At 41.7% G+C, this 11666-nt stretch overlaps 1 protein-coding gene across 1 annotated transcript; it reads left to right on the top strand.

Annotated features, from left to right (window-relative positions):
• Positions 1–8641: 8641 nt before the first annotated feature.
• Positions 8642–9493, top strand: LOC133241832 (olfactory receptor 8B12-like). The gene has a single exon (XM_061407751.1). The coding sequence runs from the start codon at positions 8642–8644 to the stop codon at positions 9491–9493; it is 852 nt and encodes a 283-aa protein (XP_061263735.1).
• The last annotated feature ends 2173 nt before the right edge of the window (positions 9494–11666 follow it).

The following is an 11666-nucleotide window of genomic DNA, read 5'->3' as shown; positions in this document are numbered from 1 at the left end:
GTCTAGGTTGGTCATAACTTTCCCTCCAAGGAGTAAGCATCTTTTAATTTCATGGCTGCAATCACCATCTGCAGTAATTTTGGAGCCCAGAAAAACAAAGTCTGACACTATTTCCACTGTTTCGCCATCTATTTCCCATGAAGTGGTGGGACCAGATGCCATGATCTTCATTTTCTGAATGTTGAGCTTTAAGCCAACTTTTTCATTCTCCTCTTTCACTTTCATCAAGAGGCTTTTTAGTTCCTCTTCACTTTCTGCCATAGGGTGGTGTCATCTGCATATCTGAGGTGATTGGTATTTCTCCCGGCAATCTTGATTCCAGCTAGTGTTTCTTCCAGCCCTGCGTTTCTCATGATGTACTCTGCATATAAGTTAAATAAGCATGGTGACAATATACAGCCTTGACGTGCTCCTTTACCTATTTGGAACCAGTCTGGTGTTGCATGTCCAGTTTTAACTGTTGCTTTCTGACCTGCATACAGGTTTCTCAAGAGGCAGGTCAGGTGGTCTGGTATTCCCATCTCTTTCAGAATTTCCCACAGTTTATTGTGATCCACACAGTCAAAGGCTTTGGCATAGTCAATAAAGCAGAAATAGATGTTTTTCTGGAACTCTCTTGCTTTTTTGATGATCCAGCAGACGTTGGCAATTTGATCTCTGGTTCCTCTGCCTTTTCTAAAACCAGCTTGAATATCTGGAAGTTCACGGTTCACGTACTGCTGAAGCCTGGCTTGGAGAATTTTGAGCATTACTTTACTAACGTGTGAGATGAGTGCAATTGTGCTATATTTGAACAAAACTCAGTAGGCTGAAGGAACTAGGGGGAAAAACAGAAGTGTTAGTAAGGTTGGACCTGCCCTCAGTGGGTGGGGAAACTGAAGCAGGGGTCCAATCCCCACATTGGGGCAATTGTCCGAGTCAGAGGAGAAACATTTAAAGTTGAGAGTGAAACAGCTGATCTGTGGCAGCCTAAATAGAATGAGAATCAGACAGTCCTTGACACGACCCTACATATTCTGGACAGGCACGCTGGTCCTCTGGAAGGTGCAGTGGCTGGGATCTGGAGTTTAGGGAGTGTGGAGCAATCCCAGGGTGAGAGGTGCTGTTGACTGCAGAGAGACGGATCGATAGAATGTGAGGGAGGAAATTGTGGTTGGAAATGCCTGTGGAGGAAAGCCAGGTAGCCATGGAAGCAAGGCTATATTGTTGAGTCACATGTAAGGGGTGGAGCCATCACCATAGTCTCTCTTCCCCCACATGCCAGCATTGGCAGCTAAACAATAGAGAGACTTGCCCATCAAATGCCTGAGGCACTGAACTTCAGAGTAGGACCCCACCCAGGGTGCTCCTTTAAGTGCCTGATGCACCGATCTACAGAGTATGACACCATTCGGGGGGCCCCTGTATGTGCCTGATGTGCCAAACAAAAGAAAAGGATCCCAGGGAAGGGAACCCTCTAAGTGCATGAGGGTGGAGCTACAGAGAAAGACTTGCCAAAGAGGCCTTCTGGTCGTCAGCTCCAAGAGGCTCGAAAAGACCCTGATAGGGCCATAACCCCTGCAGGGGAGGCACTCTGCGTCCCTGCACACTTGGCCTCGCCAGGGTCCCTGAGAGCCAAGCAGCTGCACCACCTTCACGCTCAGCTTTCACTGGGGCAGAGCTGCCACAGGCAAAAAGTCTTGTGTCTATGCATGCAGGGTCACTTTGGTCATGTCCGACTCTTTGCAACCCTGTAGACTGTGTCCTGCCAGGCTTCTCTGTCAGGGAGTGGGTTCTCCAGACAAGAATATTGGAGCGTATTGGCCAATACTGGTTGCCATACCATTCTAGAGCACTATATTTCCTGCAGCCCTAGCTGCCAGTGCCCCTGAGTACCTGGTGCTGCCAGACCGCCTGCGACCCAAGCAGCTGCATCACCTCCACACCTGGCCCTCACAGCGGCAAACCCAAGTCCTCCAGGGCAGACTCAGGAGCAAACCCCAGTGGATGACCCACATGTCTATGGGGCATTCAGGTGGAGATGTGCGGTGGGTAGCTGGTGTTATAGGTGTAAAATCCCAGCTAGAAATATAGATTGGACTTTGAATTCATTCATTGTGAGTAAGTGGATGAGATGGCTCAGAAAAAGTGAGTAGGACAAGAGGAAAGAAGTTGAGGATCTGTTGTCATTAACATTCACGGACAGGTGAATAAGGAACCTTGAAGGAGAATGAAAATAAGTGGGCAGAAGTTGAAGGAAAGGTGGAAAGTTAAAGTGTCTTGAAAATGAAGTTCTCAATGGTATCAAGTAAACAGGACATCAGAATATCCACCTGGTTTAAAATATCTGATGTAATTCATGAACGATACTGTGACACAGACAAATCAGTTTTAACTGTTGCCATGCTGTAGAGAGGGGAACACCAGCAAAGAGAACTTAGCATCTTGGTCAAGGCAGTCCAGCCAGGATTAGTTCAAGGCAGAAGACTCAGTACAATTAGACTTGGCTCCTTCCACAGCAACACATCCCTTCTAGATGTGAGCTAGCCACCAGAATAAAGTTGTTGGGAAAAGGCTTTGTAAAGTTCTGAAACACTTTTTAGAGAAAAAGTGTGGCTTTCATTTTCAGTAAAGGTCTCATTGGAAAAGACTGATGCTGGGAGGGATGGCAGGAGGAGAAGGGGACAACAGAGGATGAGATAGCTGGATGGCATCACTGACTCAATGGACGTGAGTCTGAGTGAACTCAGGGAGTTGGTGATAGACAGGGAGGCCTGGCATGCTGTGATTCATGGGGTCGCAAAGAGCCGGAGACGACTGAGCGACTGAAGTGAACTGAACTGAAAGGTCTATAAATTGCATTTAATCCCTTCAATCTTTGTTTTCTATTTGTCTAATACTTCTGTTTTTAGAAACACTTTTTCTTGTCCATGGAGATATTTATTGTGTTAAGAATCATCTCCCTGCTCCAGCATATTAAGCCACACACTTTGGACTTGAGATGATGTCAGTTTTTTCCCCTTGTTAATCCCCCTTTTATGTCAGTTCACTTCATAATCTTGATTTATCTTTCATCCTTGGGAAATTGTAGATTTTATAGCACTGCACAGGGAGATTTTCTTTTTAAAATAGTACATTTGTTCTTGAAATGTAAAGCTTAAGATAAAAATTTGTTTTGAAGACACTTGAGGTGTTACTTGTAACAAAGATGAGCCCTGAGGAAGCTCCATAACCAAATTCTTTCATTATTTCTGTGGTAAGTTTCCTTTTAAAATTTTTAATTGAAGGATAATTGCTTTACAATGCTGTGTTAATTCCTGCTATACAACAACATGAATCAGCCATATGTATACATATATCCCCTCCCAAGGGGCTCCCTCCCACATCCCCCATCGACCCCTCTAGGTCATCACAGAGCACTGAGCTGAGCCCCTCGTGCGCTACAGGAGCCTCCCCCTAGCTGTCTGCTTACACACAGTAGTGTACACATGGCAGTCCCACTCTCTCAGTGCATCCCACCCGCTCCTTCCCTCACTGTTCAACATGTCCACACTCTACATCTGCATCTATTCTTTCCCTGCAGATAGGTTCATCAGTACCATTTCTCTAGATTCCATGTATACATATGCAGTAATATAGTATATATATTTTCCCTTTTTGGCTTACCTCACTCTGTTTGGCAGACTCTAGGTTCACCCACATCACTACAACTGACACAATTTTGTTTCTTTTATAGCTGAGTGATCAGCATCTGGTCCCATCACTTCATGACAAATAGATGGAGAAACAATGCAAACAGTGACAGACTTTATTTCCTTGAGCTCCCCAAATCACTGAGATGGTGACTGCAGCCTTGAAATTAAAAGACACTTGCTCCTTGGAAGAAAAACTATGACAACCATAGACAGTATATTAAAAAGCAGAGACATGACTTTGCTAAGAAAGGTCCGTCTAGTCAAAGCTATGGTTTTTCCAGTAGTCATGTATAGGTGTCAGAGCTGGACCATAAAGAAGACTGAGAGGTGAAGGATTGATGCTTCTGAATTGTGGTGTTGTAGAAGACTCTTGAGAGTCCCTCGGACAGCAAGGAGATCAAGCCAGTCAATCCTAAAGGAAATCAATGCTGGGACTACTGGGTCATAGGATAGTTTTATTCCTAGCTTCTTAAGGAATCTCCATAATTTCCTTCATAGTGATTGTATCAATTTCCATATATAGGTTCTCCCAAAGCACCTCAACTTTGAAAATCTCACCTACAGTCATGCATCATCTGACATCATTCAGTAAAAACATCAAAACCAGTGCATCGAGGCTTTAATCTAATGAAAATTTTGACAAGGCAGAAGTTTATGTTCAGAAGTAGAAGACACAATAGACAAAGGCAAACTAAAGAGGACGAACAAATTTGGATATATCCCTGGATTGGGAATCTGATCTATGAGGAGTCAGCCTCAGAATTGGAGAAGCTAGAAAGTCAATAGAGAGGAGCACTCGATTACAAGTGGGTGGAAGGTAGGGACAGCCAAAGGGAGTTTTAGTTGAGAGAAAAGCTGCTTCTGACAGACGCTGAGACGAAGTGCTTGATAGGGAACCTTTGCTACCACTAGACTTAGAGCCTATGGGAAGATAAGGGCAGAGAATCACAGAAATCTTCTTTCTTGTTTGCTGGACAGTGCAGTTATTCCCAGAATGAATGAAATATGAATACACTATTGAATGAAAGTGAAAAGTGAAAGTGTTAGTTGCACAGTTTTGTCTGACTCTTTGCAACTGCAGGGATTGTAGCCCATTAGGCTCCTCTGTCCATGGGATCACCAGGTGGGAATATTGGAGTGGGTTGCCATTTCTTTCTCCAGGACATTTTCCTGATCCAGGGATTGAACCTGGTTTTCCTGCATTACAGGTGGACTCTTTACTGTCTGAGCCACCTGGAAAGCGTATCTTACTCTAAATTATAATAGATAGCTCTTAGTGTTAATTGTTTCTTGACATAATTCTTGTTTTTATTAAAGTCATTTCATATTTATTTGTTACTTTTCCCAAAATTGCCAGATTTCAGAAGGCAGGGACTCTGCTTTAAGAATTCCAGTGACCCTCAAGAAGAGGAAGTTTAATCAGGTGATTATACATAGGGGCTTAAATTTACACAGACCCAGGCATGTGGGCTCTGAGACACATTGTCTCTGTGAGCAACTTACCTTAATAACGAATATCATTATTATGAGAAATAGAATATATGTGCATGATGTTTTCAATCTTGGCAGCCAGAAAGTGTAAAGGGTCTTTGTCAGGCACAGTAATGGATATTCAAGAAATGGTAATAACAGTCATTTTTCCAATGATTTTTTCTTAATTATACCAGATAACTGTTTGTTGAGAGAAACTGTCTCTAAAAACCAAAGCAATACTTCAACATAATAAAAGCTATATATGACAAACCCAAAGCAAACATTATCGTCAATGGTGAAAAATTGAAAGCATTTCCCCTAAAGTCAGGACCAAGACAAAGGTGCCCACTCTCACCACTACTTTTCAACATAGTTTTGGAAGTTTTGGCCACAGCAATCAGAGCAGAAAAAGAAATGAAAGGAATCCAAATTGGAAAAGAAGAAGTAAAACTCACTGTTTGCAGATGACATGATCCTCTACATAGAAAACCCTAAAGACTCCACCAGAAAATTACTAGAGCTAATCAAAGAATATAGTAAAGTTGCAGGATATAAAATCAACACACAGAAATCCTTTGCATTCCTATATACCAATAATGAGAAAATAGAAAGAGAAATTAAGGAAACAATTCCATTCACCATTGCAATGAAAAGAAGAAAATACTTAGGAATATATCTACCTAAAGAAACTAAAGGCCTATATATAGAAAACTGTAAAACACTGTTGAAAGAAATCAAAGAGGACACTAATAGATGGAGAAATATACCATGTTCATGGATCAAAAGAATCAATATAGTGAAAATGAGTATACTACCCAAAGCAATCTATAGATTCAATGCAATCCCTATCAAGCTACCAGCAGTTTTTTTCACAGAGCTAGAACAAATAATTTCACAATTTGTGTAGAAATACAAAAAACCTTGAATAGCCAAAGCAATCTTGAGAAAGAAGAATGGAACTGGAGGAATCAACCTGCCTGACTTCAGGCTCTACTACAAAGCCATAGTCATCAAGACTGTATGGTACTGGCACAAAGACAGAAATATAGATCAATGGAACAAAATAGAAATCCCAGAGATAAATCCGCACACCTATGGACATCTTATCTTCGACAAAAGAGCAAGAATATACAATGGAGAAAAGACAATCTCTTTAACAAGTGGTGCTGGGAAAATTGATCAACCACTTGTAAAACAATGAAGCTAGAACACTTTCTAACACCATACGCAAAAATAAACTCAAAATGGATTAAAGATCTAAACATAAGACCAGAAACTATAAATGTCTTAGAGGAGAACATAGGCAAAACACTCTCCGACATACATCACAGCAGGATCCTCTATGACCCACCTCCCAGAATATTGGGAAAAAAGCAAAAATAAACAAATGGGACGTAATTAAACTTAAAAGCTTCTGCACAACAAAAGAAACTCTAAGCAAGGTGAAAAGACAGCCTTCAGAATGGGAGAAAATAATAGCAAATGAAGCAACTGACAAACAACTAATCTCAAAAATATACAAGCAACTCCTACAGCTCAATTCCAGAAAAATAAACAACCCAATCAAAAAATGGGCCAAAGAACTAAGTAGACATTTTTCCAAAGAAGACATACAGATGGTTAACTAACACATGAAAAGATGCTCAACATCACTCATTATTAGAGAAATGCAATTCAAAACCACAATGAGGTACCATTTCATGCCAGTCAGAATGGTTGCAATCCAAAAGTCTACAAGCAATAAATGCTGGAGAGGGTGTGGAGAAAAGGGAACCCTATTACACTGTTGGTGGGAATGCAAACTAGTACAGCCATTATGGAAAACAGTGTGGAGATTCCTTAGAAAACTGGAAATAGAAATGCCATATGACCCAGCAATCCCACTGCTGGCCATACACACTGAGGAAACCAGAAGGGAAAGAGACACGTGTACCCCAGTGTTCATCACAGCACTGTTTATAATAGCCAGGACATGGAAGCAACCTAGATGTCCATCAGCAGATGAATGGATGAGAAAGCCGTGGTACATATACACAATGGAGTATTACTCAGCTATTAAAAAGAATACATTTGAATCAGTTCTAATGAGGTGGATGACACTGGAGCCTATTATACAGAGTGAAGTAAGCCAGAGAGAAAAACACCAAAACAGTATACTAACGCATATATAAGGAATTTAGAAAGATGGTAATGACAACCCTGTATGCGAGACAACAAAAGAGACACAGATGTATAGAAGTCTTTTGGACTCTGTGGGAGAGGTGGGGGAGGGGGGAACGATTTAAGAGAATGGCATTAAAACATGTATAATATCATAAAAAAATGAAGAAACAACAACAACAAAAAATGAAAACCAAAGCAAGTAATATCAAGGGTATAAACAAACATTTCTATCCCTGGGAAAGTAATCTCTCAGGAAATGGTCTTGAGGGAGTGTCTGAATAATGAAGTCACTGAGATCTACAATCCTAATAAAACTCCCCATTCTCCTGTTATCCACTAGTCAGGAAAAGGCACAGCCTTCTTCCTTGTAGCTGGAGGGGTTTTGAGTAAACCAATAATTGGAAACATGCTCTTCATAGCAGAATGAGATACATGATAAATCAGAGATTCTGATTCTTAAGACCAGATTGTGAGGAGAGAGTTCTGAGCTCAAAGCAGCCATCTTCAATTCACTATGGTCATTTTCTTTCCCAGGACAATTGTGGACAAGAGACAGTGGAGTATGGCGTTACAGCTCTAAACTAAAGGAAGGTGAGTACGTGATTGGCCCTGGTCAGTCATGCAACATGGTGGTTACCAGTGCAAACTGTGAGAGTCAGACTGCCCAAGTTCACCTTCTGGCGGCTGCTCAGTAGTTTTAGGGCTGAGTTTTGGGTAAGTTACTTAACTCAGCTTTCTCATCTGCAAAATGTGGATAATAGTATTGTCACATAGCTCTTAGTACACAGCCTCACATAGTAGCCACTTAAATAAGTGCTAGCTTGAAACAATTATCATTAACTCTAAAGCCACTAGAGACAGGAGATCCTGGAAAAATATGGGATCTCCTTCTTTGTTTGTCAACACTGACTCAGAGGTGGGAGCTCTGAGAAGTCACAGTGTCTTCTGCCAGTCAAGGGAAAGTCCCCTTTGTCAAACAGAAGTAGGAGAGACAGGGCACAGAAAATGGACTGACATAAAGACCTAAAAGACATCTCTTATTTTTGAATGAACTGGAATATGAATATATGTCTACTTCTTGTAGAAGTGCCAGCGGTCACTCTGGAGGCAAAGTCTAGCCTCTTTATTGTTCTCTGGAAGGTCAAGTCACTTAGCTATTAAGGTAGATCCATAGCAAATGGTAAAAACCTTCCTTCCACACGAAATCTCAAATGTCTTGGTGGATTTCATTCTCAAGAATGGGAGGTGGGTACTGGGAGGGTGGTAGTGGTGTTTCTCTCAAAATGGTTCTCTTTTCGTTCCCCCATGGACCGGGTTTTCTCCAGGGGAGAATGGCAGCTGAGAACTCTTCGGTGACAGAATTCATCCTTGCAGGCTTAATAGACCAGCCAGGACTCCAGATCCCCCTCTTCCTCCTGTTTCTAGGTTTCTATGTGGTCACTGTAGTGGGGAACCTGGGCTTGATAATGCTGATTGGGTTGAACTCACGCCTGCACACCCCCATGTACTTCTTCCTCTTCAACCTCTCCTTAATAGACTTCTGTTACTCCACTACCATCACTCCCAAAATGCTGATGAGTTTTGTCTCAAAGAAGAACAGCATCTTGCATGCAGGGTGTTTGACTCAACTGTTTTTCTTCTGCTTCTTTGTCATCTCTGAGTCCTTGGTCCTGTCAGCGATGGCATATGACCGCTATGTGGCTATCTGTAAGCCACTGGTGTACACAGTCACCATGTCTCCTAAGGTCTGTTTACTGCTTTTGTTGGGTGTGTATGTGATGGGGTTTTCAGGGGCCATGGCCCACACAGGAAGCATAGCAAGTCTGATCTTCTGTGCTGACAACCTCATCAATCATTTCTTTTGTGATATCCCTCCTCTCCTTGAGCTGGCTTGCAACAGCTCTTCTGTGCACGAACTGGTGGTCTTCATAGATGTGACCACTGTTATTGGAATGGTCATTGTCACCATCTCCATCTCTTATGCTCTAATCCTTTCCAGCATTCTCCGCATTCACTCCACTGAGGGCAGGTCCAAAGCTTTCAGTACTTGCAGCTCCCACATAATTGTGGTTTTCCTTTTCTTTGGTTCTGCGGCTTTTGTGTATCTCAAACCACCTTCCGTTTTGCCCCTTGACCAAGGGAAAGTGTCGTCCCTGTTCTATACCATTGGGTGCCCATGTTAAATCCACTGATATATAGTTTGAGGAACAAGGATGTCAAAGCTGCCCTGAGGAAAACCTTGGGGAAAATTAATTTCTTGAGAAAGGAGTAGTATTTGAAGAAGTAGATAAAATATTTTATTTATTAGCTTGTGTGTGTTTTCAACGAAGGGTGTAAGTTCCATTCTTTCCTCTCTCTTGTATGGAAAGCTTTAAGTCTTTGTGTCTGGATGTGCAACTAACACTTTCACTTCGGGCTTCCCAGGTGGCACTAGTGGTAAAGAACACAACTGCCAATGCAGGAGACATAAGAGATGCGTTAGATCCCCCGGAAGAGGGCATGGCAACCCACTTCAGTATTCCTTTTTAAAAAATGAATTTATTTATTTTAATTGGAGGCTAATTACTTTACAATATTATGGTGGGTTTTTGCCATACATTGACATGAATCAGCCACAGGTGTACATGTGTCCCCCCATCTTGATCCCCCCTCCCTCCTCCCTCCCCATCCCATCCCTCTGGGTTGTCCCAGTACACCAACTTTGAGTGCCATGTTTCAGGCATTGAACTTGGACTCATCATCTATTTCAAATATGGTAATATATATGCATCAATTCTATTTTCTCAAATCTTCCCACCCTCACCTTCTCCCAGAGCCCAAACATCTGTTCTTTATATCTGTGTCCTTTTTGCTGTCTCACATGCAGGGTTGTTGTTACCATGTTTCTAAATTCCACATATATGCATTAATATATTGTACTGGTGTTTTTCTTTCTGACTTACTTCACTCTGTATAATAAGCTTCAATTTCATCCACCTCATTAGAACTGACTCAAATGTGCTTTTTTTTAAAGGCTGAGTAACACTCCATTGTGTATATGTACCACAGCTTTCTTATCCATTCATCTGCTGATGGATATCTAGGTTGCTTCCATGTCCTAGCTATTGTAAACAGTTTTGCAATGAACATTGGGGTACATGTGTCTCTTTCAATTCTGATTTCCTTGGTGTGTATGCCCAGCAGTAGGATTGCTGGGTCATAAGGCAGTTCTATTTTGAGTTTTTTAAGGAATCGCCACACAGTTCTCCGTAGTGGATGTACTAGTTTGCATTCCAACCAACAGTGTAAGAGGGTTCCCTTTTCTCCACACCTACTCCAGCATTTATTGTTTGTAGACTTTTTGATAGCATCCATTCTGACTGGTATTAGATGGTACCTCATTGTAGTTTTGATTTGCATTTCTCTGATAATGCCCACTCCAGTATTCTTGCCTAGAGAATCCCATGGACAGAGGAGCCTGCTGGGTTACAGACAATGGGGTTGCAAAGAATTGGACATGATAGAAGTGAGTGAGCACTGAGTGTTTGGTTCACATGTATTTCCCCTGCCCCTTGATCCACCTTGAATATTCTAATATTATTTTATGTATATGCTCTACAATCATAGATCATTTAATCTTGAATGGGTCTTATAAACCATTTAATCTAGTCTCCTCATTTAACAGACTTGGAGACTTGGAAATATTACATATGTTTTCCAGGGCCACAGAACTGGTGCCACAGCTGGGACTGGAATCCAGGCCTTGAATTAGAATCTGCTTCATTTTCCTCTGTGCCCTGTGTTCTTGCATCGTTTCCTTGTTGCCCTTGCAGATTTCATTTTGAAAGTATGATATATCAGTATATTAAAATCTGACAGTAGTCACAGTTATTTAATAAAAGTTCTCAGTATATAAGTTTTGAATATTACATTTCTTCACAAGAGTAGGAGACAAATGTTTGCTAAACTTGATCCTGGCCAACTGACAACAGAATTGTGTTAAAAATGTGGTGTGTGGGTATCAAGTGTGTAGGTCCAAGATAGCAGGTGAAGCATGGTAACTCCTATGGCTACGTGTAGAAGCTGAGGGACCCAGGCTAGTGAGTTAGAACTTCTGTTATTTAAAGGATTATAAAGATGCTTGATTGGAATATTTCCAACATTATTTCAAGACTAAGAGAGTCAGAATTTAGAGTTATTTAAGGGTTAGAAGAGAAGACTCTCAGAGAAGACAATGGCACCCACTCCAGTACTCTTGCCTGGAAAATCCCATGGATGGAGGAGCCTGGTAGGCTGCAGTCCATGGGGTCGCTGAGGGTTGGACACGACTGAGCGACTTCACTTTCACTTTTTACTTTCATGCATTGGAGAAGGAAA

The sequence above is a fragment of the Bos javanicus genome, chromosome 29 (assembly GCF_032452875.1).
Source record: "Bos javanicus breed banteng chromosome 29, ARS-OSU_banteng_1.0, whole genome shotgun sequence".
Taxonomy (NCBI): Eukaryota; Metazoa; Chordata; class Mammalia; order Artiodactyla; family Bovidae; genus Bos; species Bos javanicus.
This window is presented reverse-complemented; position numbering and strand designations above follow the sequence as displayed.